The 26,491-nt window shown below is 41.6% G+C and overlaps 1 protein-coding gene and 1 long non-coding RNA gene across 8 annotated transcripts in view; one reads left to right on the top strand and one right to left on the bottom strand.

Annotated features, from left to right (window-relative positions):
• LOC126515625 (uncharacterized) overlaps positions 1–11,274 on the top strand; it is a 61,714-nt gene extending 50,440 nt beyond the window's left edge. For 5 of the 6 annotated variants that reach the window (XR_007595897.1, XR_007595892.1, XR_007595890.1 and 2 more), the window contains one exon: positions 9,578–11,274. This is a non-coding gene — a long non-coding RNA (uncharacterized lncRNA). The remainder of the gene's footprint in view (positions 1–9,577) is intronic. The other variant, XR_007595896.1, reaches the window with a different exon arrangement.
• A 297-nt stretch (positions 11,275–11,571) lies between these two features.
• Ripk2 (receptor interacting serine/threonine kinase 2) overlaps positions 11,572–26,491 on the bottom strand; it is a 30,113-nt gene continuing 15,193 nt past the window's right edge. Inside the window, exons 5-11 of one of the 2 annotated variants that reach the window (XM_050165442.1) lie at positions 24,344–24,393; positions 23,489–23,650; positions 20,069–20,154; positions 16,554–16,640; positions 15,256–15,349; positions 12,940–13,101; positions 11,572–12,093 (exon numbers count right to left, since the gene is read on the bottom strand). In XM_050165442.1, coding sequence (XP_050021399.1) covers positions 11,756–12,093; positions 12,940–13,101; positions 15,256–15,349; positions 16,554–16,640; positions 20,069–20,154; positions 23,489–23,650; positions 24,344–24,393 — 979 coding nt within the window. In that variant the 3' untranslated portion in view covers positions 11,572–11,755. Of the gene's footprint in view, positions 12,094–12,939; positions 13,144–15,255; positions 15,350–16,553; positions 16,641–20,068; positions 20,155–23,488; positions 23,651–24,343; positions 24,394–26,491 lie in introns of both variants that reach the window. The other variant, XM_050165434.1, reaches the window with a different exon arrangement.

Below are 26,491 nucleotides of genomic sequence, written 5' to 3'. Positions count from 1 at the left end.
TCTGTAGACCACCCTGACCTCAACCTCAGAGATCTGTCTGCCTTTGTCTCCTGAGCTCTACGATTAAAGGCATGTGCTACTTCTGCCCAGATGTTTTTGAATTTTTAAATCCATGCACATAGTAGAAAATACATTAAAAACAACAAAAACTGAAAAGTTGTATTTGATTCTAGTTTCTGTTGACTACTCTGGCTTCATCTTTTAGCCCCTGAACCTCATTCACTATTTTGTGATAATCGTGGTCTCTTGTTGATCTTTTAAACATGTGAAACTTATCTCCCTTTAGGCTCTTTGTCCATTTTTAGAATTTCTTCTTTCAACCTTCAGCTGGTATGCTCCCTCTCTTCACTGAACAAATCCCTAAGGGTTAATCACAAAACTAGAATGCCCTAATAATTTTTACAATCTGGAGTAGGTCCATCTTTCCCTAATCCTTCTGAAGCCCATCATTGTGCTCTGGTTTATTTGTATCATGGATGACTATCTGGTGGTACCCTACTCTCTTAAACCCACCTGTTCATTCTTTTGTTGTTTCCCTTATTGTCCTTTCACACTAGATCTTAGATGCCTTGAAGATAGCAAACTCACCTGTTGCTCTCTTACTCTGTAGGATATTTCCTGATCCATGGTTACCATCCAGAATTTGATGGTCAGACCCTATTGTTGAAGACTCCATATACTTGCATCACAGAACATGAAGAACTAAGATGGTATTCTCTTGCAAGCTTCATCCCCTCTGGCTGTCTTTCATAGTGCTGCACCACACTACCAGAGGAGACAAACCATCAGCAGTCTCACTGAGCTGCAAATCCTGAAAGCTACAGTGCCAACTGTACCGACAAGAGAGGTCCAATGTGCACTAGTGGCATGATTGTCGTGGGGGTAACAAATCACTTTCTATTAGATCCCAGATCCAGTCCATGGAATGAAACCCCTATCTGGCACAATTGTCAGGGATAAGAACCTGTTGCTAGACAGGTTATAGGCCCTGGGGGAGAACTTCTACTAATATTAAATCTACTAAAGAGAAATAATATTAAATTAACTCCTAATGACTTGTTGCCATGCCTATAGATAATGCTTCTTCCTCTCCCTCCTCCTCTTCCTCCTCCTCCTTCTTTCTTCTTCTTCCTCTTCTTCTTCGTCTTCTTCTTCTGCAGTAGAAGGTAATTAACAGAGACTCACAACTGGCCAAGGTGCAGAGAATAAGAGACTGAAGAGACCTAAATGGGATATCTATATCACATTCCACCTTCCCAGTCTCAGGGTTTGTTCAGNTATTGTAAGTGCCAGGAGTGGATACCCACAAGAAAACTGTTATCTGGACACAAGGCAGTTGTACACATGAATTCATAGTGGTTGTGGCAGTACACTCAAAATCTGTGCAAACTCAAGGCAGACCAAAACCTAGCATGGAGGAAGATGGCGGGCATAAAGCTGCATGCCAAGTGAGGAGCTATTGGTAACAGGCAGTTTCTGGAGAGAATCAGTTTTCCTTAAGGATGTGAGCTCTGGTAGGTTGACCATGGTCCAGTGACTGGCCACAGACCCAGTGTATGCATGCAACACAAACTGGATTCAATGGGTTTATAAAAGATGAAGACATGAACTTGAGTGGTGGGAAATGGGAACTGAATCCGGGAGGAGTTGGGGGAGGGGACTGAATCCAATCAACATAAGTATATAAAATTCACAAACAACTAATAAAAATAAAAGTACATTCGTTACAATTCATTTTATTGCATTTCTTCTACACTAACACATGTGATAAGTTTATATTTTCTTTTAAAGTTCAAATATTTAAAGAAACATTTTGTGTACTTTCATGGAGTGGAAATATAATTACAGAAAAATAAATTGCCCTGGAAGCAGACATATGAGAAGTTTCTCTGAGTCTCTGGAAGAACATATTTATTGTTTAAAAAAGAAAAAAGAATTTCATCCTGATCAGACATTCTCTATAAATTGCCACCACAAATACATTTAGACAGAAAGTCAATGAAAACAAATTACAACAGGAAAAAAAATTTTTATTATTATATTTTTTAAAAAAAAATAAAGAAAGCCAAACCAGTATGGCTCAGAAAATGGTAAAGTTCTGATTATATTTTACTAAGACAAACACTAAGACTTAACATCCTAGAAGAGTATATTCCCCTGTGAAAATCTAGGAAACGAGATTACTCACTTTATCTCTATAAGTCATCAAAATATATGGTGAAGAAATGCAATATTATTTCTGATTACTAAAGTGCAGAAAATAAATCAGTATTTTTCCCAATGTGTTTATACTTTTTGTGAATAAGCAGAGCTCCTGACCGTTTAAGTCACTCCCACATCATCTAACCGCACTATAAATCAGTAAATCACCGTGGTTTTGAAAGATAGCCAAAGTTTTATAGGTACAGAGTCATGAGTTATATATGGTTAGGAACTCCCAGAAGAAAAAGTGTGCTCCTGTCCGAGTTATCTTGTGTGGTTTGAAACCCATAGATGCAAACTTCCTACTGGGGAAAACCCAGTCATGTTTTCCTGCCCCTGCTCATTTGGGTAGGGCATGGGCTGAGTCAGATAGTCTGTGTCCTCAAGCAGAGCGCTCTGAGTCGCTAACGAAGATTTGTCTTATCAACTCGATCTTAGCATCAGGTGTGCTTCTGATGCTATTGGAAAGCACTGATTGATGTGTGCAAGCGCTGAGTGTTGTTTTACAGTTTAACACAACGGGGCATAAATAGCAATGAACCTAACGATTCTAACGAATCTAAAGATCTTCGGGATGGATCAACAACCCATCCTTAGCATGGGCTTTTCATTTGTTAGCCTTCGGTGTCTCTTAGCAGTATTGCTACTTTGTTATAAGGAAACTCCGCTTTACTCTTTTTTAATACATGTGTATGTCTATATTCCAAGAAACATTTGTGTAGTCTGTTTCTATAGGACTCCTTCCCTCCATTCTTTCCCCCCAGACAGAGTTTCTCCATGTAGCATAGCCTGCCCTGGAACTTGCTCTGTAGAACATGTGGGCTTTGACCTCAGAGACCTTCCTGCTGGGAACAAAGGCATGCACCACCACCCCTTAACTCCAGAGGACTTTTGAAAAGGTCTTTAGTGTTAGCCATCGTCCACTGTTTCCTCCTACTCCTATCCCATTTACCCCTTCCTGTTCAATTCCTCATCTTTAATCCTTTTTACCTCTACATTCTACCTTCCTCCCCTCAGTGACACACCACAGCTCTTCACCAAATTCCTTATCACTGTGGGCAATACGAATGAGACATACATATCCAACCATTCAAAGTCAACATCCAAATATGAGATAAAACACGCATCCTTTGTCTTTCTGAGTCTGGGTTATTTTACTTGTGAATTTCATGATTTTGTTTTCTTGACAGTTGAATAATATTCCTTTGTGTAAATAGGTAACATTTTCATTACTGCTATTCCCTTGCCTGCCCTCCAGAATTCGACAGTTAGACCCATTTGCTAAAGATACTACATACTTGAGTCAGAGAACATGGAGAAACTAACCAGGTGCTTTCCTGGAAATTTTAGCCCTGCTAGGTAGCTTTCATAGTGCTGGAATTGCCATGTATGCTGCCAGAGGAGAAAAGTAATCACCAGTCTTATCTAGCTATAAACCATAAAAGCTACAATAATGATTGTCCTAATAAGATAAGCCCATTGGTGCAATAGTGGCGTGAACAATGGTGGTGGTGGTGGTGGGGCGGTAACCAGTCGCTTTCTGATTGAACTCAAGATCCATTCCACAGTGTTGAACCAATGCTAGGCATCATTATTGGGACCAAGAACTAGACAGGTTACAGAGCACTCTTGCTCTCATTCCCTGTGTAAGAGTCTGTCTTGCTAGGTGTAGTGCTATGGCTGGGGGCATAGCTTGATGGGACAGCACTTGCCTAGGGCCTATGACAATCTGGGCTTCAACACTTAAAAAAAAAGCTAGACTATGACTATGGCTATGACTGTGATATTGACTCTAGGACAATTTAAATGTTCCTCTTTTGTTAAATAATACATCTTCTGTACAAAACAAATGCTTGTTTGTTGTAGAAAAAAGTTCAAGACAGCTTCACATGTTAAAATACACTGATCATTATTCCAGATATCACTGTTATTAAATATTTTGTATATTCTATACATAGTACATTTGTAATTTAGAAATTTTTACTATATATGATAGCAATATAACAGATACTTCACTCTCATTTCAATGACACTAAGCATTTTTCCTTACATTTTCGAATATTTGTAAGTTATTTTACTTTTAATTATGCATGTGAGTCTGTGTGTGTAGGTGCTTGTGGGTACAGGTGCCCCCAGGGGCCAGAAGAGAAAGACAGATTTCCAATGTGGTGCTGTGAGCTGAACCTCCATTCTCTGCTGAGCAGCCTCTCCAGCAGCTCCGCTAGGGCTTTTGAAGTTCCTGTAGGTAAATACTTCCTGTTCTAAAGGCTTTAAGGTTTAGTGGGGATTACAGGCCCACAGGAGGTAACTGTAAGGTCAAAAATTAAAGTTGTAACCTGGCAGTTTTACTAGGTTGTATTGGTGCTATGGCAGATTACTATGAATTCAGAGACTTAAAATGGTACAGGCTTATTCCTGTCCATTCTAGAGGTAGAAAGTACCAAGATGATTTCCTTGGGCTAATGTCAAGTTGTCTGCGACACTAGTTCCTTCTGTTAGGACTGAGTGGCAATCAGTTTCTTTCTTTCAACTTTCAGAACTGCACTCCTTGGCTCTTGGATCCTTGTCCATCTTAAAGATGGCTGTGAGACATCTTCAACTACCTTCTTCATTCCTTGTTCACATGGCTCCTTTCCTTTGTAGTAACGCCTCTTCGTTCCTCTATGGACACTTGTGATTGCATTTCGTGTGCGCTCCAAGATCTCCCTCCCTCTAGATCCTCCACTTGAATCACATCTATAAAATCTCTTTGGTCATCAGTGGTGGCCTTCACGGATTCTTAGGACTAGATTGAAATACTCTGACTTTCGTCAGTGAGAAAAGTGAGCTACATCCGGAGACTCATAACCCAGGCTCAGCATGGTTGGCTTAACGGTAGATTTAAAATAAGAAAAATGAGACCTTTCAGAGAAGTTTAGTATAACTTGAAAAGGAAAGGGACTCTTGAGGTACTAGGACTCCCAGAAACGTGGGGCATATCAGACGGCCTGAGTGAGTCAAATGCAATTGAAGCCTTTATGGAAGTGAGAAGGCCAGGAAGGTAGAAGCCAGAATTTGGAGGTCTTGAATCTTTATGTTCTGGGGCATAGAGCCATGAATGGGTGGTAGTAAGGGGAAGAGACAGACGTCACCGTTGTATCTGGATCTAGTGTCTGAACTCTACTGGGGAAACATACAGTCACATTCAACAGATATTTTTGAACTTCTAGGAAATGTTAAATTATAAAATTCCTAGACTAAGATAGACATAGTTCTATCTTAGATGGAAACACATAGATGGAATGTGTTTATGGAGAATAAGGCCAATAGACAATACATAATCAAACCAATTATTTACACCTCAAGGTATAGTATTAAAGGAACATGCGGAGTGATGTCAGAGAGTAGCTGTGTTTTAGAGGTTGCTCAGGGATGGTCTTCAGAGGAGACAAGGACTGAGATGAGAATTGAAGAGTAAGAAGGTGGGAAAAGATCCTCACAAGGATCCATTTATGAAAGGAAGAAAGATGATGTCATAAGCTTCAGAGGAGCAAGCAAGGAGGGGGTGTGGTCTGAGCTTGGAGATTGGAAAACTCAGATTTCACAAGACTATAAAATAAAACTACGAGAAGCCACTAAACTGTTGCGCTAGCGTGTAACTTGGGTGAATTGACTTTTTAAGTTCCAGATAGCTGGAAAGGGGATGCTGTCTATTAGAAATATGGACGTGCAACAGGGATGGAGAAAGTTAGCAAAACAAAGAGATCCTCTGGAGATAGCAGGGACTTGTTTGGGTACGAATGATGGGCATTTTGAAAGTAGAGGAAAGAGAAAGCAGAGGGTCAGAAGATCCAAATTGGGCAGTTGCTGGCGATATCATTCCCTGGGAAAAGAAGCATGAGAAGCAGGTTTTGGGTGTAGTGGTGGTGAGGACTGTCAAGGTCAGTTTTGGAATGTGGAGTTTCCTGTGGAGGAGTGGCGTGGGCAGGAATAGCGCATAGTGGGTCTGAAGTGCAAGTCTGTCTCACTTAGGGTTTCTATTGCGGCGATGAAACACCACGGCCAAAACACAAGGTGGGGAGGAAAGGGTTTATTCGTCTTATATTTCAGCATTGCTGTTCATCACCGAAGGAAGTCAGGACAGGAACGCAAACAGGGCAGGATCCCGGAGGCAGGAGCTGCTGCAGAAGCCGTGAAGGGGAGCTGCTTACTAGCTGGCTTCCATTGTTTGCTCAATCCACTATCTAACAGACCTGGGTCCACCAGTCCAGGGACGGCACTACCCACCATGGGCTGTTCGCTGCACCGCTGATCACTAGTTGAGAAATTGCCATACAGCTAGATCTCATGGAGGCATTTCCTCAGCTGAGGTGCCTTCCTCTCTGATGACTCTAGCTTGTGTCAAGTGGACACACAAAACCAGCCAGTAAAAGACAAAGGGCTGACTTCGGGAGACTTGGAATGTGTCTGGGTGGTAATTAAGACCTTTGAAGGGAATGTGGTTGGTCAGGGAAATGATATCGGTAACCAAAACAGGAAGGCTCATACTGAACATGGAGTGCGAAGAATTCCTAAAGTCCTGGACCAGGAGAGAACCACACTGCAGCAGCAAAGCACAGAGGGTTGCAGTGCTCTCCATCCCTAGAAACCACTAGCTAAGGAGGGAGTGTTCCGCCACATCACGTGGTCTGGAAAGCTTCCTAGGTTTAGGAACAAAGAGGATGTGTTAGTCATTTGGGGCAAGAGCAGTTTCAGGGGAGTGGCTCAGGCAACAGGCAGATTAAATGATCGAGGATTGCATAAACGAGTGACCAGGGAGACGCAAAGGTGAGAGCCACCAGAGAGCCTCCCCGCCGTGCCTGGCCACAATGCAGTTTTATGCCTATTCGTTTTATTTTATAACCCATGAAGATTAACCAGCGCCATCTGTGTGGCCGTGGGTGTGGAGCTGTCCTCAGAGTCTGGTAGGCTCAGCAGGGAGTATAGAAGTAAAGACAGTGACTCTCACCGGGCAGAGGGGAAGAGTAGAGGCCTGTGAACTCTCCCCATTCCTTGACTAATTGTCCATACAGCTGGTTGTGGGCCCAGCTCAGGTAACTACAGTTCATGTGTCACTAATTACAGTGGTTACACCCGGTCTAGGGAATGAAATTTTGTAGCTCTTTGCCTTCAGTCTACTTCTTACACAGGTGCTGGACCCCGGTTTCTGCTCATTGCCACGCCTTCACGTGTAGAAGTGGGGCTCCCCCTGGGCTACATGAGGGCGACTTTGAACAGATTGAGGGCAGGCATGAGAAAACAGCTTCCCTCTACTTATTTTCCTTAAAGTGAGCTACAACACACTTCTCACCATTGTTTTTATACAGTGGCTCTTTTGCTATTTTTTTTGTAAACTAGTACATTTTTTGCTTTCTAAGTTTTAATTTCTACAATAGTAAAATGCAGTTATGGATGGTGACTGAGTTAGCCTTAGATATCAGCTTGACACTGCCCAGAGTCACCTGTATTTAACTATAACATCCAGGAGCATTAGCGGTTTTTGTAGAGGAGCTTGGAGCACCAGATATGCCTCGTCCATTTGAAATCCATTCATTAATTACATGACATTAAATTTTAAGCAATTTACAAGACCGACACGGCTCCTTAAACAACAATTTAGAAAGGGATTGTCAATGCTTCAGGAAAAAAAATCAGTAGAGATAGACAGGCCAAGTGAAGGAATTTTGCTTTCACAAGGAATATGGGTCCTTGAGATGAAAAAGAAATAATGTCATTGAGAGAGGGGAAAAGTAAGGTAATCTGGGAACTGGTCTCTATGATACACAGAAGGTATGACGTCAGAGATGATAAGGTACGCGGAAAACTGAGATGCTTGTGAGCATGGCTCAGCATAAACGGCTATCAATTCTCCTCCTGTCCCAACCGCCATAACTTTTCTTCATGAATTAGAAAATGCAGAACTTCGCGAGCACGCTGCTGGTGTTTAGATTACTGAAGGATTAAACACCAGCCTGAGGGAGATTCTTGGTGGTTGCAGCCCCTGGTCGGTTTCCGGCACTCCGGGGATGTTTCCCACTAAATCCACAGCCATGCGCCCACAGGCGGCACTCACTGGATTCATAGGGAAATGACAGAAAACAAGAGGCTAGCAGCAGGGAGGTATTTGTATATGGTGAGAGAAATGGAGAGGGAAGATGGGGATGAGGGGATCACATTTCATTGTGGATGTGTCAAATTCTCAGAGAACAAATATATATATAAAATATAAAAAGCTTGGCTTCCATCAAGCAAACCTCCCTCAGGGTCTTCCTGCATCAGCACGCCTCCTCTGCTTTCAGGACTGAAGTGTTTGTCCCGTATGAAGCTCTTCCACAGAGCTGAGGTGAGGAAGTGACTCTGGCCTGAATACTGTGGTTAGGTGGCCTTTCCAAAATGCAACCCGACCAACAGGAATGTCAGATGGGGGCATAACCTAAACTTCTCCATCCAAATCTTAGTTCAGAGACTACACATTCTCAAGACAAATGTGGCAAAAAAGACATCACGAAGAGAGATCTGTGAGCCTAAGGAAAAATTATTTTATATTTTGTTCCATACAAACAAGAGTCTTGAATGCTAGCCACGGTAAGAACTGCTTACACGGCCTGCTAAAACATTGCTGGACCTCAGCCCCACACAGGAGGCCATGAACTTAAGTTCCTTGCGAACCACGTGATGCTGACTCTGGACTGTATTTGTAGGGCGCTGGGCACTACAAAGACACCACCTCCATCCAGCACTGTCTAGTTACAGACACCATCCGTGCTGCCCTGGGGTGACTGGATCTTCACATTTCCTTCTGCTATTTCAGTAACTGCTAGCCTGCTAAAGAACTGTCTTTACTATAATTTACTTATACTTTACACTGTCATTTGATTTGTGTATTAGAAAACCTTACACATTATATCACAGAGAAAACCAGTACCATTCCTCCTGTATAGAAAGTCTTCTTTGAAGGGAAAGTTACAAATAATTATAAAATTCTTGCTGGATGTTGTTTGTGAAGTTCTGTGCTTGAACTCTATTCTTCTTTAATAAGGGCGATTAAAACGAAACACACACAATTGGCACAAAATTAAGCCCTTTTCCTTTCCTTAACAAGAGGGTTCAAAACCAGCAAAACAAAAACCTTATTATGTGGCTCAAAGGAGAACAAGTTCTGACTCTTTGTTCTACCTACCATCCACTGTATTTGCATGCATTTTGGGAAGTGAGTCTCACAGGGAGCATCTCGCTCCCTTCCGCAGTCTTCATCTCTGTACTCATGAGCTATTTAAAGAGTGCCGGCATCATGCCAGGCCTCCCTCTGTGCTGACTGGTCACACTCAGCAGTGTTTCACCTCCCCTCGAAACACAGACATGCAAACATCAGGTCGCAGTGACAATCCTCGGCTGAGATTTCATTCTGTGCAGAGAGGCGCTCACGGCACATTCGTCCGGATCCTCAGCACCACTATGACTGGTCAGTATGTGTCTTCATGTAGAGTTTGTTCCGGCTGTGACAATGGGTGGGTGACTACACCCGTGTCTTCCTTACAGTAAATCACCAGAGAAAAACGGTGGGTAACAAGCACGTAACTACAGATGGAGGCTCACACACCATGAACTGAGACTTCGTAGTAAGTGGAAGACCAGGGCAGACAGAGTTCATCTTATCAATTTACATAAACCACATACATCAGTATAAAAGTCCATTTTTGGGCATCAGTATTATTATTATTATTTTTTTGAGACAGAGTTTCTCTGTGCAGCCGTGGCTGTCCTAGAACTCGCTCTGTAGACCAGGCAATCCTCCTGCCTCTGCCTCCTGAGTGCTGGGATTAAAGGCATGCACCAACAATACTCAGCTGAGGGCATCTCTATTCTAAAAGGTAATTTTAAACACACACACATGAGGGAGGAGGGACAGGCATGGAGAGTAAAACCAATCTTAAAAAAACAAACAAAAAACCCTACTTTTCTCCCCCCCTAAATTTAATCTTTTTGTTATTGTTTGTTTACTTATTGGAGACAAGATTTCAGATAGTACAGGCTGGCTTTGAACTTGTTAGGTAGTTGAGGTCAACTCTGAACTGTCTGCTTCCATTTCCAAAGTTCTAGGATACCAGGTGTGTGCCACTACACCTATGTTTCTATTTTAATTTTTTAAAAAGAATTTAAGACAACTCATAAATCTAATTTTCATATTTCCCTATAAATTTATGTGTTTCTGGAAGTCCCATAGGGGTCAGACCATAGATTAATGTCATTTTAAAATGGAATTTAAATTCTTTAAAAAATTTTCCCTATTACTTTATGTGTACGAGTGTTTTGCCTGCATGTAAGCGCACTGAGTATGTGCCTGGTGCCAGAGACCAGAAGAGAGTTTAGGTTGCTGGGACTGGAATTACTCATGGCTATGAGCTGTCATATGGGTGCTGGGAGGATCTTTGTCCTGTGCAAGAACAGTCAGTGTCTGAAGTGTTGCACCATCTCCCCAACCCTGGAGCTTAAATTCCTATTGCAAATACAGACGCTTTCATTGTCTAAATGCCATTTAAGTCCTTTTATTCTTTATTCATAGTTTTTCAGGTTCTGAGTCTGGTGCATTTCACAAGCTTGCGTTTTCAAATTTATCCTGTTTCTCACTTTTCACTAACAGGGCTACACAGTTTTCAGAAGAAGGTATCACTTCTTAAGGGGTTCCCTTTCGTGATGTAAGCTAGCAGCCCAAGGGAAAAAATACTCACATTGTACTGTCCTTTTATTGTTTGTGGTGATGCTGGTATGAACAAGCTTAGAAAATAGAAACCGGAGCAGCTTGCCTGTTGTGTGGGAGTTGAACAGACTGAGTCAGATGCGCCTCTCAGCTGGGAGACCGGACCTGCGACACCCTGCAGTGTGCAACAAGGAAAACAGCAACAGGACCGGCCTCTATTCAACCGGCGTGTGCCCAAGACAGGAGCAGAAAGCAGCTGCGTCAAATGCACACGGGGCTGCTCACTCTGCTGACGGAGGGGAGGCAGAGGCGGGATGGAAGGCCAGTGGTAATAAAGACTGTTTTGGTCTTCTTTATACACGGTGTGTACCTTGAAACAACCTTCTAAAATTTTTGTGGATAAGCTTTAAAAAAGGAGTAACTCTTTGGGGATCTGAATTTGGGATTGCAGAGTGGGAATATTGTATCTCTGCTACATAAAGTCAAAATGCACTTTAGAGGAACAATGAAGGCTACAGAGGAAGGGAGTTTAGAAATGTCTTCCATCAGAAACAAAGGCTTACCTTAAGGCACTGTGATGTCCAAGAAAACGTAGTTATTACGTAAAAAGGTTCAAGTAATGAAGCCGACATAAAAAAAACTGAACTACACGGCATGATGCAAAAGTTTATATTAATTTAAAAAAAATACTGCAATGTCATGGAAGGGGACATACTCATCTCTTCCAAAAAACCTTCAGTGAAGCATCCAATACACTTATGTATTTATACAAATATTATCCAGGTAACAGACATATAAATAACCATTTGTAAACTGACTTTCCTCTCAAAAACTCACTCACAAGCTTTTATTTTGAAGGAAATTTGACGATGGTGCTCTGGAAAACACAGGCAGGTCCGGGTAAGGCTGGAGTCCCATTTGCTTGTTGTCTTTCAACTTCTGTACTATAACTCTGGCGAATTCCTCTCCTTGGATGTCACTGGTGTCTAGTAACTGCCTGACTTTTGAGGTCCTTGTTGGTTTGGTACAAATGAGTTCATAGTCCTCCTTCATGATCAAGTCCCGGGCCAGAAGGGCATCCAGTGACTGGTTAAGGCAGGCCTCCGTCATCTGGCTCACAATGTCTTCCCTCTTGCTCTGGATCCACTGCTGGGCTATACCAGGCTGGAGACGCTCTGTAGAGGGGCAGAGCATGAACAACATACAAAGTTGAGGGCAGACACATGCAATGAGTATGGACACGGGAGGTCCTTCTGTCTATGTGTTGCTTTTATTGGTTAATGAATAAAGAAACTGGTTTGGCCTCTGATAGGATAGAACAGAGCTAGGTGGGGAAAAATAAACTGAATGCTGGGAGAAAGGAGGGCAGGGTCAGAGAGAAGCCATGTAGCCCCTCTGGAGACAGACGTGTGGCGATACACAGATTAATAGAAATGGGTTAAATTAATATGTAAGAGTTAGCCAATAAGAAACTGGAGCTAATGGGCCAAGTGTTGATTTACTTAATACAGCTTCTGTGTGATTATTTCAGGGCTGAGCAGCTAGGAAAGAAATAAGCGGCCTCCCTGCAACACAGTATTATTCTGTATACATATGAATAAGCAGAGCACACATTTCTGTATGACTGTGCCAGTATTAAACAGTATTTTTTTTAAATGCTTATTTTTCCAGGCATTATTTAGAGACTTGCATTTTATCTTACATTCACCTTCCCGGGAGAATCATGTATTTTTAATATGCTATGCTGTCAGCCAAAATGACTTTTATGTTTTGTTTAAAATATAAGGGATGCCTACATATCTAATAATCAAAAATAGCTTCACCGATACTAACATAGTAAGTAAAGTTTCCTCTTGACACTTCCCAGTTGGAGACTCCTGGAGTACACCTGGCCCTAATAAGACATGTCAGCATGAGGCTGGAGAAGCTTTCCTACTTAACACTAAGAAGGCTCATTGTGCGGTGTGTGCACTTGTAAGGGAAATGCCAGCATCTGAGTGCACCTTGCAGCATACACTCACCTGCACTTTTCTCAGCCAGCAGTGGATTTATTATAGCCAGAGAGCACAGGGTGGTTCTGTGCTCACAGACGGCTGCCCTTTGTGACGCAGAAACGGTGCCGTCCCAGCTGTGGTTTCCAGGACAGTGACGCAGCTTCAACGAGGAGCAGTCCTGAGGTCCTCCTACAGGACATGTCATTAGGGTAGAGCACTCACTAGATAGTCCTAGCGGGAATACGAAATCAGAAACCCAATGCTGAACATAGGTTAAGTTTTTTCAATGACATTTACTTGTGTGTGTGTGGAGGGTAGAGGACACCCTGTGGGAATCAGTGCTCTTTCTACCACGTGAGTCCTGAGGACCAGGTTCAGGCTGCAGGCTGGGCTGGAAGCACTTGACCCACAGCTCTGCGAACCTTTCCAGGGAAATAAGCATTTACACCCAAGAGTTTTTACTACTGTTAGTGCTTGCTGATTACTATAACTCCTAAGATTTCCGTTCTTCTCATAGTCTGATACTTCTGCCCTGTGAATTCCTCCTTTTCCAGTTTAAAACTGCTTAGGTCTGTAAGATACACAGACTTTTAAGTGTAAGAAGTCTGTATTTGACATGTTTTCTCCTTTCTCCTCTAGAAAACAATCTAAGTGTTCCAACTGTTTATCGGTCCTTCAAGTTCATGTAATTATCTTGATGTCATTACTGAACTCAGTGTCTCCAACATTCTGCACATCGCCCCAATGCTTCCTGATGGCTTCTCAGACAAACAATAAATAAAGTAAGAAAAATTAAAACCATAATCACCACCTGCCTTAACTCTAACCTCCACTTCGGTTCTTTGCTCTAGCAGCTGTGGTGGTTTTCCAGGTTAACAACTTACTCAGCTTCATCTGTTCTCATAGCTGCTCAAATGAGAAGTCGTAAAGCATGGGAGTCACCTAATCTCTCACACTCTCCTGCTCGTCACTGTCCTTCCTCCAAGTCTCCTCTTCATTTTCAGGTAGCGTCTACACGGCCATCACGACGGCCATCACGAGGGCTCAGTGCATCAAAGCCCTTGCTTCACCAGAATCTGATTCCCAGAATCCACAGTGGAAGGAGATACCTGACTCCCCAAAGCTGCCTTCTGACCTCCACATACGCACTGTGGCCTGTGCGGCTCTCTCTGTGCTGCCCCGCCACCTCACATACACACAAACAATAAATAAAGATAACTTCAAAATATCGTATATATTGCCGGGCGGTGGTGGCGCACGCCTTTAATCCCAGCATTTGGGAGGCAGAGGCAGGCGGATCTCTGTGAGTTCGAGACCAGCCTGGTCTACAGAGCTAGTTCCAGGACAGGCTCCAAAGCCACAGAGAAACCCTGTCTCGAAAAACAAAAAAAAAAAACAAAAAACAACAACAAAAAAAAATCGTATATATTCCCAACAGGATGAGCCTTCCTAAAGCAAAAATTCTTATTTTATATTTCCTCAAGAATTACCTACTGAACTTAAAAGTCTAAATTACCTTAACTGAGTGCAGAAATTATTTTTTTCTTTACTTTTTTTAATGTCTGTGCACTGTGCATTCTTGGTGCCTATGGAGGCCGGAATAGGATAACTCTGGAGTTGTGACAGTTCTGAGATACCGTGTGGGTGCTGGGAATCGAACTCAAGTCCTCGGAAGAGCCATCTCTCCAGCCCCTCGGCATTCTAGATATGACTGTGATCCCCCTCATATTTTATCTCTTCTTATTCACTCCATTTACCAGACAAGCTAAATTACTCACTGCTAGTTTGTTTTAGGGCTTCTGGACTCATGTTCTTTACCAAGGAGGGCCCATCTGTCATAACAAGAGGTCAGCCTCTAACAGACATAAAGCCTTCATGTTGACATGGACAGTGGAGTGACGTGAAGTATCTATCAAAAAGCCTGGCTTTACGAAAGTCTGGGATCTGCTAGCTACTTGCTGGGGGATCCAGAGTTCAGAATCTGTAAAAGCAGGACTAGCTCCCTCACACGGCTATTAAAAGTACTTTGTAAAGAATGTATCTTGTTCCCTGTAATTAATATATATATATATTCATAATCCTTCTTAAAATATAGTTACTATGGTAATTTAGAAACATTTATCTCTTTTATTGTGATATTAAGAAAACAAATCCTTTCCATTGTGATCACAGACTGCCTATCATCCCACTGCTACCTCCATGTGTACAGACCTGTCACTCACAGAGAAAGCGGAGCATGAATGCAAATGAAGTGTGTTCCATGCACACCACTGTTTGCTAACGATACGGCCTCGAAAGAAAGTGGAAAAGTTGCTAACGATACTGACTGGGCAACTGGCATACCAGACAAAAAGTCTTTGTCTTGAGGAGCTGACAGGGACCGGGAGGTTCCAGGAGAACCAGTGTTTCTGGAGAGCAGAGAGGATCCACATGATTCCTGAAACAGACAGAGGACCGGCAGGTGAGCAGAGCTGTCTACATGAACGTTTGTGGAAAGGTACCATCTTTAAAGTTACACAGCTAAGGCTTCTAGGCTGTACTTGCCTTTGGCTTATAAAAACAAAGACCCAGAACCACCATAAATTATAGTTTACAGAACCAAAGAAATAACAGAAAACCATCACAAATACACTCAATTTCTTTCTCACCTCCATCTCTACTAGGGATCAAACCTACTACTAGGGCCTTACACATGCTAAGTGAGTGCCCTATCGAGCTACATCCCCAACCTCTAAATTTAATTCTTTTAAACCATCTTAAGTGGAAGGGATGGGGCAATAGTTATGTTCTGAAAATAATTATAGACCCTACAGAATTCAGTGGATCTGTTCAGCGGCCATAATGGTGAACCAGAAACTCATGGCTGTCTACTGATTTAGAGCAAATGCTTGTTCTTAGGTTCTCTCAACGTGACGGGATGCAAAACCCTTGGAAAAATCACAGAGATCTTCACTCCCATATCTGCCATGGATTGCTCACTGCCCTTCAACAATACATTGAAACACTGTAGTCTTTAGGTTCCATCAAAAATTAGCATATATTCAAGGATCCAATTAGATAGTTTATATAAAAGTGGTTTTGAAATTATGTATTTGGACCAGTGAGGTGTTTCAGTGGGGAAAAGGGGCTTCTGCCAAGAGGATGATCTCAATTTGATCCTTGGGAACTGCACAGCAAAGGAGAGAATGATTTCTGCAAGCTATGCTTTGAATCAGACACATACACATATGCACACACTGTATAAACAAATGTAAAACCCCTCTATGTGTTGTGCTAACATCATCTCCTGAATGTACTATTACTTTTATGAACTTTTATGAAGGGGACATATAATCTAATCTTAAATGATTCATAAAATGATCAGTTAGAGAAATACCTCTTGGGGAACAACAGAAACTTCTGTAATGACTGACTGTGAGGTGGCCGGGAGGTATGAACAGTGGCGCAATAATTACTGATGGTTTTTACTTGTACACTACCCTAGACCATCGTGTCGGACTGATGGGAGTTCAGGTTAGAGATTGTCATGGCTCCCTAACAAAGTATAACACTCCCTGGACGTTAGCTTCCCAGACCACACGGCACTTTAACATTCTTCTCACATTCAGTTGGGTATGAATAACAGATATATATATTTGTACCTCTTGTGGAGCGTGGTTTGCAGGTAGGTTCAACGATAAATCCATTTTCTTATCACAGAGGTGAATAGTACTGGAGGCACTCTGTATCTGAAGTGAACACACACATGGGTGCTTTAGTTAGGAATCACAGAAGTATACACAATCTACTTCACATGTTTTCTTTTTACACAAAAATCAGTGGAAACAAAATCTAAATCATTTGAGAATCTGTAACTTAATTAGGTAGTGACGGTGTCCAGCAAGAGATGCTTAGGGAACAGGTTTTTCATCCTGCCTCGTATCAGCTGACTGATGTCAGTAAATACTACCCCTCAAGTGTCTCGCAGCTTCATCTTTAAAGTCCTGCAGACAGGATTGTTTGAAGATTGAGGTAACAAAGCACTTGGTTAAACACAGGTACTTATGTGTTCTATCTATCCATAGTTGTTACTGAGCAGAAGTGCATTCTGAGCTCTGTGCTCTAGTCCTATGGCTGTCTTTACCGTATTGATAAGAAGCCAAGGCAGGGACAATACAAAGCTGGTGGTGTGTTACTATGGAATGGGGGGTCATGACCAACTTTAGAGCCCCAGGATTTGTAACTATCTGACCCAAATGTATATAATGTACTGGGGTCACAGTCATCTCTCCATCCCCTCTCTATGTCCCACCTGCTCCCTTTTGAACTCTACCTCTCATCTAGTCCTCTGTCCCACTTTCCTGTCTTAAATAATCATCAAAACAAACAAACAGCCCACTGAGTTTAATTAGGGTTGCTTGCATGTGCATGGGGTGGGCGATGAAACTTAACATTAGCTTTTCCTATTTATCTATGAGACAAGGGTGCCCATTTTGCAGGGTTACTGTAAGGAGAATTAGAAGTAATGCGTGCAAAACGGCTCTAAGCTTATTCACAGGTATTCAGCAAAAGAGAGCTGCTAAGCAGGTGATTTGGTTATCTTAGTACTGTAAATTTATACTTATAGTATAAGTATGACTCACTTTTGGCTCCATAAACTAGGATTAGACAAGTTGTCATCACTACTAAGTCACTTAAACACAGACTTGGGAGCCTAGCCCCTGCCGCAACACTTGACAGAGACTATCACCCAACAGTCAGGGACCATGCTGGCTTCAAAATCACAGCAATCCACCTGCCTCAGCTTCTGGACTACCACTGATTGCTACGTCTATTTTTCCTCTCAATACCAAAATAATAGTAATTGTTCTTCAGAACTTTAGAAACCAGTGGGTTCTGCCCCCAGCCCTCCATTGTCCCCTTTACCACTTCCTGTTCCAGTCAGAAGAAAGACTCATATCCAGCTATGTATATAACAGACCTAGTCCATCACTTGTGAACGCTCGCTAGTTCAGTCAGTGTATGTGTTTAGACCATGTAACCTTGAGGACCTGGATTTTGTTACTGAACTCAGAGATCCACCTGCCTCTGCTACCCAAGTGCTGTGATTAAAGACGTGCTCCACCACACCTGATGTACATGCAATTTTACATGTATCTTCAAGTTATTTTTTGGCTATGTCTGTTATGTAAAGTTTTGCTGAAACATTTATAATATATTGTTTTCTTAGTGATACCTTATTTTTATAACTAGTATATATGATATGATAATTCAAATTATTTGTGGACTAGTGAATCATTTCCAAAGATGAAATATAAGAAAGTATTATAGAAAACTTTTTGGGTTCAGTTTTTATTTTTCAAGAAACATTTACTTGGAAAAATTCAAGTAGATAAGAGCTGGTTAAGAGAATTTGAAAATACAGAAAATGCAAAGGCAAGGCATTCTAAATAGAGAAATATGAGGTGTGTATGTGTGTGTTTGTATCAGACAGGATCTCATTATGTTGCTCATGTTTCTGGCCTGGCTTCAAACTCAACTCTGCTGCCTCTACTGCTAGAGGAGCTGGGCCTAGAGGCACACACCACGCTTGGCTCTTACATTTCTATTCTATTGCTAGTGCCCCTGTTTGTGTGGGTATTATGGAAGTTACTAACATCCAGACTGCAATAATCCCAGCTGAAGAAACTAGAATTCTGAACACCCCCAACTACAACTTCATGTGAAAATCAATAATACTGTGACATAATAACAGTGATGAGTCCGTCATGGGTTCACTAAACTGCCTGAAAACACACACGTTACTTAGGAAGACAAACTTCTAAACATTAAATCGCATATACCGGATCCTAGTGTTTAAATTGGAGACAAAAAGGATGTGGGGTGGTTCTTTGTATTTTCTTCCTATTTCTTTTTTGTTTTGTTTTGTTTGTTTAATGATCTACCACTGAACTATACCCCTAAGTCCCCTCCCTCCTCTTACTTTCTATTTTGAGACAGGTAAAGCTAACTTACCCTTGCTGGCTTTGAGCTCACACTGTAGCCCGGGTACACCTTGACTCTGCAATCCTCCTCTCTTAGCCTACCCAAGTAGATGGGATTACAGGATGGTACCACCAGGTCCCTACTCTAGTTTTGCTTAGAAAGAGATGAGAAAGAGAGAAACTTGTAAGGAGAAAATAGACAAAGGAAAGGTAAGACAAAAGGCAACCGTCTCAGACTTTAGAATTGACATTGGTATCTCTGGAAAAGGCTGTACCCTAACCCCAAATGGGGGAGTTGGAGAAGTTATGAAACGAATTTAAGGAATTCATTTTCAGATCCTCCTAAAACTTGGAATCTAATATTGTATGATAAATCTTAATTTTGATGATGAGTGACTGTTTCTTTTACATACTAATCTTTGCATGACAAGTTAGGCTAGGAGGCCCAGCAAACCAGGAGCGGAAAGCAAACTCAGTCAACAAGGAACTGCAGATTGTGCTTGTTCATCGTCCAAGAGTTTGGCTAGCTGGCAGTTTTCCATCACATCTAAAGTGCAACTCATTGAGACCTAGCGAGTGCGAGCCTACGCTCGCTGTGCTCTAAGGAGCTACGGTTGCTGTGTAAATCCTCAGCGGAGCTGATCCACGAAAGTACACGGACCACACAGCTGCCCTTGGTCATGCCCATGAACGTCACTGACAGTTCAGTCTCTGTAACGTGAAGTATTTGAGTGAGAAAACAAAGTAAAAAGCAAACAACAGAAGTACAATTTGGGGGCTCAACTGGAGCATAAATGCTACTGCTTTACTTGACAATAAATCTCAGAAAAACTCAAGGAAGAGCAAGAACTCATCTTCTGCAGGTACTAACACTTAGCAGAAGTAAATACAGACCAACACATATCACATTCACCTGCGGTGAGTGACGCAGGCCGTCTGTTGTACACAGGGCCTTCAGTACACATTCTAAGCTCACATTTGATGTGCCGAGAGTTCTGAAATTGTTACGTCTGAAGGTGGCCCATTAGAATGAAGTGCGATTACCCACTGGTGACAAAGAAAAGGTAGTAATCATGGCCCCTGGCAATTTTCCCGCCTCCTAACTCTAGCCTGTGTCTGGGAACTAAATTAAAACATGAGTGACACACAGCTGTTTACAATTCTAAGTTACGAAATGTCAAAAGGAGATTTACCTTTGTTTTTTTTAACTGAATAACAGCTTCAAGAAAAGTTATGTCTTCAAATGTTCTCAGAACCGGTTCAAGTTCTATTAAGCATTCTAAATAAGAAAAAACAACAAAACAAAACTCAACAATTTTAAGTTCACGTTGCTTCTAATAAATAAGCTGAAATGTTAGCATTTATCTTCTAAGGCTCCATGTCAATCCTTCACTAACGTGATGACATCCAATTGTAGGAGTTCTTATCGCTGGCATAAACAGACCTGATGATCAACAGAGCAGAGTCGGTAGCCTAGAAACGATTCCTTAAAATTCTGGTAATCTGACTTTCAAAAGAGGGCCTTAAATTCCACAAGGCAAGGACAGTCTTTCAAAATAAACTATACTCAGACATTTAGATAACCACAGAAAAACAGGTCATTTATACTCTTCCCGTACACCATACATAAAAATTGAGTCAAAAATCGACCGTTCACTTGAATAGAAACAGGAGAAAATATTCAAAACCTTGAGTTAGGGAAATTTCTTAGATATGACATCAAAAATAAGATTCATAAAAATCTGACAACTGGACTTTCAAAAACAATTTTGAAAATTGTACTCTAGAGAATAGTTATTCTTAAGAAAAAAAAATGCAAAGGCACAGACTAGGAGTAGGGGAGGACAGTCAAGCCGCATATCTGCTAATGGACTTGAGTCTGACAAGACACAACGTGTGAAGAATTCTTAAGGCTGGGCCAGCAGAGGCCAGCGGGTAAAAGCCTGACTGCCTTAGCTGATCCCAGCACCAGGGAGGAAGGGAAGAAACAAGTCTCAAAAGTCGCCCACATGTAAAGTCTGAAGCGTCCTCCTGGTCTGCATGTCTAGTACATCTACTTTGCACACATCATACACACACACACACACACACACACACACACACACACACACACACGAGAGGGAGGGAGGAAGAGAACACATGTAAAGTCTGAAGCGTCCTCCTGGTCTGCATGTCTAGTACATCTACTTTGCACACATCAGCACCAGTTTCTGTTCTCGCATCTCTATGAAACTGCATGTGGGGCTGAAGAGATGCTCAGGGGTGAAGAGCACACACTGTTCCTGCACCCAAGTTTGGCTCCTAGAACACACATCCGACAGCTTACAACTGCCTGACACCCCAGTTCCAGAGAGATGCAAGGCCTCTGGACTCAGCAGGCACCTGTACTCGGCTGTACATACACGCACACAGATACATAGAAAACTAAAAATCTTTTTTAGTTAGAACACAAAACTAAAAAAAAAATCTTTCAAAAGAAGAAGTTACATTTGTACGGGTTACCAATTATGAGTGTCCGAAAAATCTTTCCTTCTTTTTTTGAGATCAGGGACTTGGGTATTTATTACCGGAGTTGGCCTCAAACTCCTGAGTTCATCAGAGTTTCCTGCTCTAGCCTCTTACTGCTGCACTCAGCTGGGGACCTGCTCACACGACTTACAGATAGCCGTGACTGGCCACGCTCTCCTTTCCTCCTGGCTCCTCCCTAGACATATGAAACCACACTGTGTGTTTCCTTCCTTTGCTATTTTCTTGTTCCTTTACATAATTTCTGAGAAATGCCTCAGAGGTCTAATATGGACATTTTATTCTTTGCTGTCAGGCTAAATTCCCTATCTAGGGTGATCTAGTCTAGATTACTTGTGAGCTAGCGATGCTTGATTTTATATCATAAATCCTAGATTCTTCCTTGGATAAAAATGTTTATATGGTTGTTAAAGTAGTAACAGTAATTATAATTCCTTCTATTTGCTGGTTACATGAAGCATGCCTATATGATTAGGCATACACAATCAGCAATACCTGAGGGTTTCATTGCTTTCGATCACACCAATATGTCATTTGTCTTTCTTACTGTAGCTGTTTTAATGGGGCTTCAATTGGTATCTCACTGTTTGTATTTCCTAGTGATGTAAAAAGCCCTTTTATATGCTTTTTCATCAATTGTATATTTTCTCTGATGAAACTCTAATCTCCAATACTTAAAATTTATTATTTGTCTTGTTACTGAATTAGTCAGAATTCTTTTTATTTCCACATACAAGTTCTTTTAATAGATATATGATATGCAAATATATTCCCACCATCTGCATCTTGTCCTTTCATATTTCAGTAGTTTATTTACTTCTACAACTGTGTGTGGGATGTAAACACACTGTTTGCATATATGTGTGACAGCGAAGTCCAGCAGTTCACACTGGCTGTCTTGGTTGCTCTACACCTTATATACAGAGGCCGGGTCGGTCTCCCTTGAACTCAGAGCTCTCCATTTTTGGAGTCAGCTTGTTCTGGGGACCCCATTCCCACCTCCCAAGTGCTGGGATTACAGGCAGGCTGCACACCAGCACGGCACATGGGACAGATAATATGGGTGTTGAGAGTCCTCAGGCTTGTATGGAACACAGTTTCTCCCCTGCGCCAGCTCCTCGGCCTGGGACTTAGAGTATAACGTTCTAATTATTTTAAAGTTCAATCTCCACATTTATTTATTTAGTGAAAAATTTTTAGATTCTTTGGATTCGAATCTAAGAACTTTGCCTAATTGAGGTCTTAAGATTTTCTCCTGTTTACATTCAGAGGCCTGATCGTTCTTCCTCCGAAATGTATCTTAGTTCTGAGTAATTTTTCTCTGGCCAGAATTATCACCTTAACTAGACAATTACTGAGGGAGTTTCCTAACTGCTTTTTTGTTCTTCTCTGGCCTCCCCTAGTCACTTCCCCATACAGCCGTCACGAGTGATTTTGACCTGAACTTAAATTAGATCACACTGTCTCCAGAAGAGACTGTGAGAATGGCTTGTCACCGTGCATGGAATCCAGCTCTGAGCGTGGCGAGCGCCTCTCCTTTGCTCTCTAGGGCATCTTTACCATATCTTGGTTCGCTATGCTCTAGCGACGTGGGCTGTCTCTTTATTCCTTGAAAACACAAAACACTTTCCTCTTCTAGTCTCAGAATCTTGACTCTGGATGCTTGCTTGGCTGGAGCGACTCCAGGTGTCAGGCAGCCCCTCCCCCCACTTTCTCTGTGCTATCGCTGCTGTGCTTCCTTACAGGACTGACTCCACGACCTGTGTCCTACGTATCCACTCGTTTTCTCAGCACTTTCTCCAGGAGAATGCTACTCCCGACGCGTCGTTTTCTTCCTCTCTGCTCCCTGTGCTCATCCAGTGAGGAGGCAGCACGAGCAGGTGTTCTCTAAGTGAACAGAATGCTACCCCTACCAAACAATTTCACTTTCTATTAGAAATTCTCAATTACCTATGTATAAATACAACGAATAACAAGGGCAAAGTAACTTATGGAACAGTTTCAGATCGGCATAGTTTTTCAAGGAATAGTTACAGTATACTAACAATTTCTATAACTTAAGGTCCAGATTACAACTGTCCACTCACTCAAGAAAGACGGCCTTTCATCTGGGTTCTGTGCCCATCCACTCTGTATCAGAGAGACCATGAGACCACGATGAGGAATATCAAACGGCAGGCTCTCCTCTCTCGTGTCAGGCCGACGTCCCTGGGACACACTGTACATGATCTGCAAAGGATTGGTGACCTCTGTCAAAACAAATACATTTCATTAACCGGAAGGATGTTCCTAACACTAGTCAGATAAAGATGAGGTGATCTTAAAGTGTCAGACCAGTTCATAATGCCCTTTCCTGCAAGAGGACCTATCTGCCAGACAGGGCCAGGCCTGTGCTCCTCGCATGGGACGTGAGCAGAGCTGAGCCAGGCAGAGCTCAGCAGAGCCGAGCACAGCCAACAAGGGAAAGTCCGGGAGAGTTAATATGAACGAGAGATGGATGTTATCTGCTGAGCCGCTGAAATGCTGAGAGTATTCATTACATAACAAGCAGAATACTACAAATTAAAAAAAAAAACTCCAGTTTATCTGGGGAAGACAAAGATTATTTTTCAACATTTGTTGGCATTTATAGAGGAATAATAGTTAAAATCTCACTTTGAAAAGAACAAAAATAAGGACTTGAGGTTTTGTGGCTTGACCACAAAAGAACTAGAGTTTAGATTCTTCTCGTCCTTAAGTACACTCTTCACGACTGACCGTAATCTAGCATCCTTTGTAGCATGCAGTGGATGCATAACTGAAAAGCTGTTAGGTTTTGACAGTGTGGTTTGTGTACACAATGAGTGGCAGGAATGTTTAAAATCTGACGAGCTTTAGATAGCTCTGAATGTGCACCAACATCTCGATGTCTTCTGGAATAAGGAAATCAAGGGCATACGTACCTTCAAAAGGCTGCTTTCTTGATAAGACTTCCCACATGATAATTGCATAGCTGTTTAAATTAAAAAGTTATAGATCATAAGTGAACTTTGTACAATAAACTGGAGTAAAATTATTTAAAAATGAAACCATTTCTGAAGATGACAGGTAATGAAATGTTCTATGAGGAATCACCATATATAGTCAGGGAAGGGAATATTCAAGCATGTCAGAAAGGGAATCAACCTTTGTTTTAAAAAGGAATTGATTTTAATTAGAAATATGAAGTTACCACAAAAATGGCTTAGTGCTACATACCAGGATAAATATTTGTGATAACTTAAGTTACTCTGAACATCTAGATAAAATGTAACCTCTAATCAGATATCCCTGGTTTTCACACAAAACTAAGAGCAATAAAGTAAGTTTTTCTAGTATTGCACCATTCTTCTGACTTTTCCTGGTTTCCGTACAGTCTTTTTCTAGTGCAAAGACTTTGACAACTATTACATTTCAGCTACAAACCACCTAGTTAAGCTGAACAGAGTTTACATTTGAAATAAATGAGGAGAAAATAGAAATTCTGCAGCATCTTCACGTGAGTTACGTACTCAGAAAGGACACCTGAACTTGATCAGGTGTCAGCACATACTCTAAGGAAAATGAGGATTGCAGAGAAAACCCCACCTAAACCAAGGAAAATTATTTCCTCACTTTTTCCCCTTATGGAGCTTAATATAAAACCTAACTCACAAAGCGAATGGTAAGCACATTGAAATTAGTCTGTTTTCAAGTTCCTGATACTAATAAGGAAGAAAGTACAGAACAAACACTAATCCAAGCTACCGGAAAAACAGCCAACAAGGCTACAGCATTAGTAAGTATCTCCGAATTGTTACCTTAAATGAAAACGGCCTCAACTCGCCTTGCTGGAGGCAGTGTGGCCTGGATTAAGAAACAAGAGCCTACTTTCTACTGTCTCCGAGAATCATACCTATTGGTGAAGATAAAACAAGCTACCAAAAACCAAGTAGTTATTCTGGTGATAGAGCCAACTTCCACCCAGCATCAGTCAGAAGAGGGAAGGAAAGGCTGACTTCACCAAGAAGAAGTCATAGCTGTAAATGTACACGCAGCAAAATCCGGCACTCCCAACTTCATAACACGGATGAATGGACACAAAGGCTTGATTTTTGAGACAATAATAGTAGGTGGTTTCAATCAGACAATAGATAGAGCAGTCAAGCTAAAAATGAAAAAGAATTTTGGGAGTTGGAGTACATCATAGGTCAATGAATTGAACAGATGTTTACTGAATCTTCCATCCAATCGAAACAGAATACATGTTCTTCTCAGCAGCTCAAGGACCATCTCTACAACAGACCACATTCTAGGCTACAAAGCAAGTCTAAGCAAAGGCAAAGGAACCAAAATCACCTCTTCTGTCTTTCAGCTCTGAGTGCAATATGATTATACATCAACACGTGGAGAGAAAATCTACAGAAACTATCCAACTATGCAAACACATGGAGACTAAAGAATGAACTCTTAAGTTACTGCTGAGTCTTTCAGGGAGTCAGAGAAGAAATTCTTAGTATCAAATGAAAATGAATACACAACTTCAAGGTACTTGTAAGAGGAACATTTGTAGCTATGAGTGCTTTAAAAAATCAGAAAGATCTCAAATAACCCAATGAAGTACATCAGGAAGTAAATAAAATGCGTGACCTAGTCAGGCGGCCATAGTGTTCACTCTGGAGGCAGAGGCAGGTGGATCTCCAAACTCGAGGCCAGGCTGGAATACAGACAGAGAGCCAGGATTACCCAGAAAAACCATGTCTCGAAAAACAAAACTACAAAATAAACAAGTAAACAAATGAATAAACAAAACAAAACAAGAACAATCCAAACTCAAAAGCACTGGACAGCAAGAAATAATAAAGATCAGCGCAGAACTTAATGAAATGGAGACAAAAAATAAAATGTTTCAGTGTGAGTCTACCCTTGAACAGCTGAGCCATCTTTTCCGTCTGAGAGCTACACATAGAATCAATAAAAGTTGGTTCTTTAAAAATATAAATAAGACAGACAAACTTTTAGCTGAATAGCTAAAAGAAGAAGAGCAAAATTAATTAGATCACAGATGAAAAAGGAAGTCTACTTTTTTGTTT

Source organism: Alexandromys fortis, unplaced genomic scaffold, assembly GCF_014885135.2.
Source record: "Alexandromys fortis isolate MF-2015 unplaced genomic scaffold, M_Fortis_MF-2015_v1.1 scaffold_18, whole genome shotgun sequence".
Lineage (NCBI taxonomy): Eukaryota > Metazoa > Chordata > Mammalia > Rodentia > Cricetidae > Alexandromys > Alexandromys fortis.
Note: the sequence above shows the minus strand (reverse complement) of the source record. Positions and strands in the feature narration are given on the sequence as shown.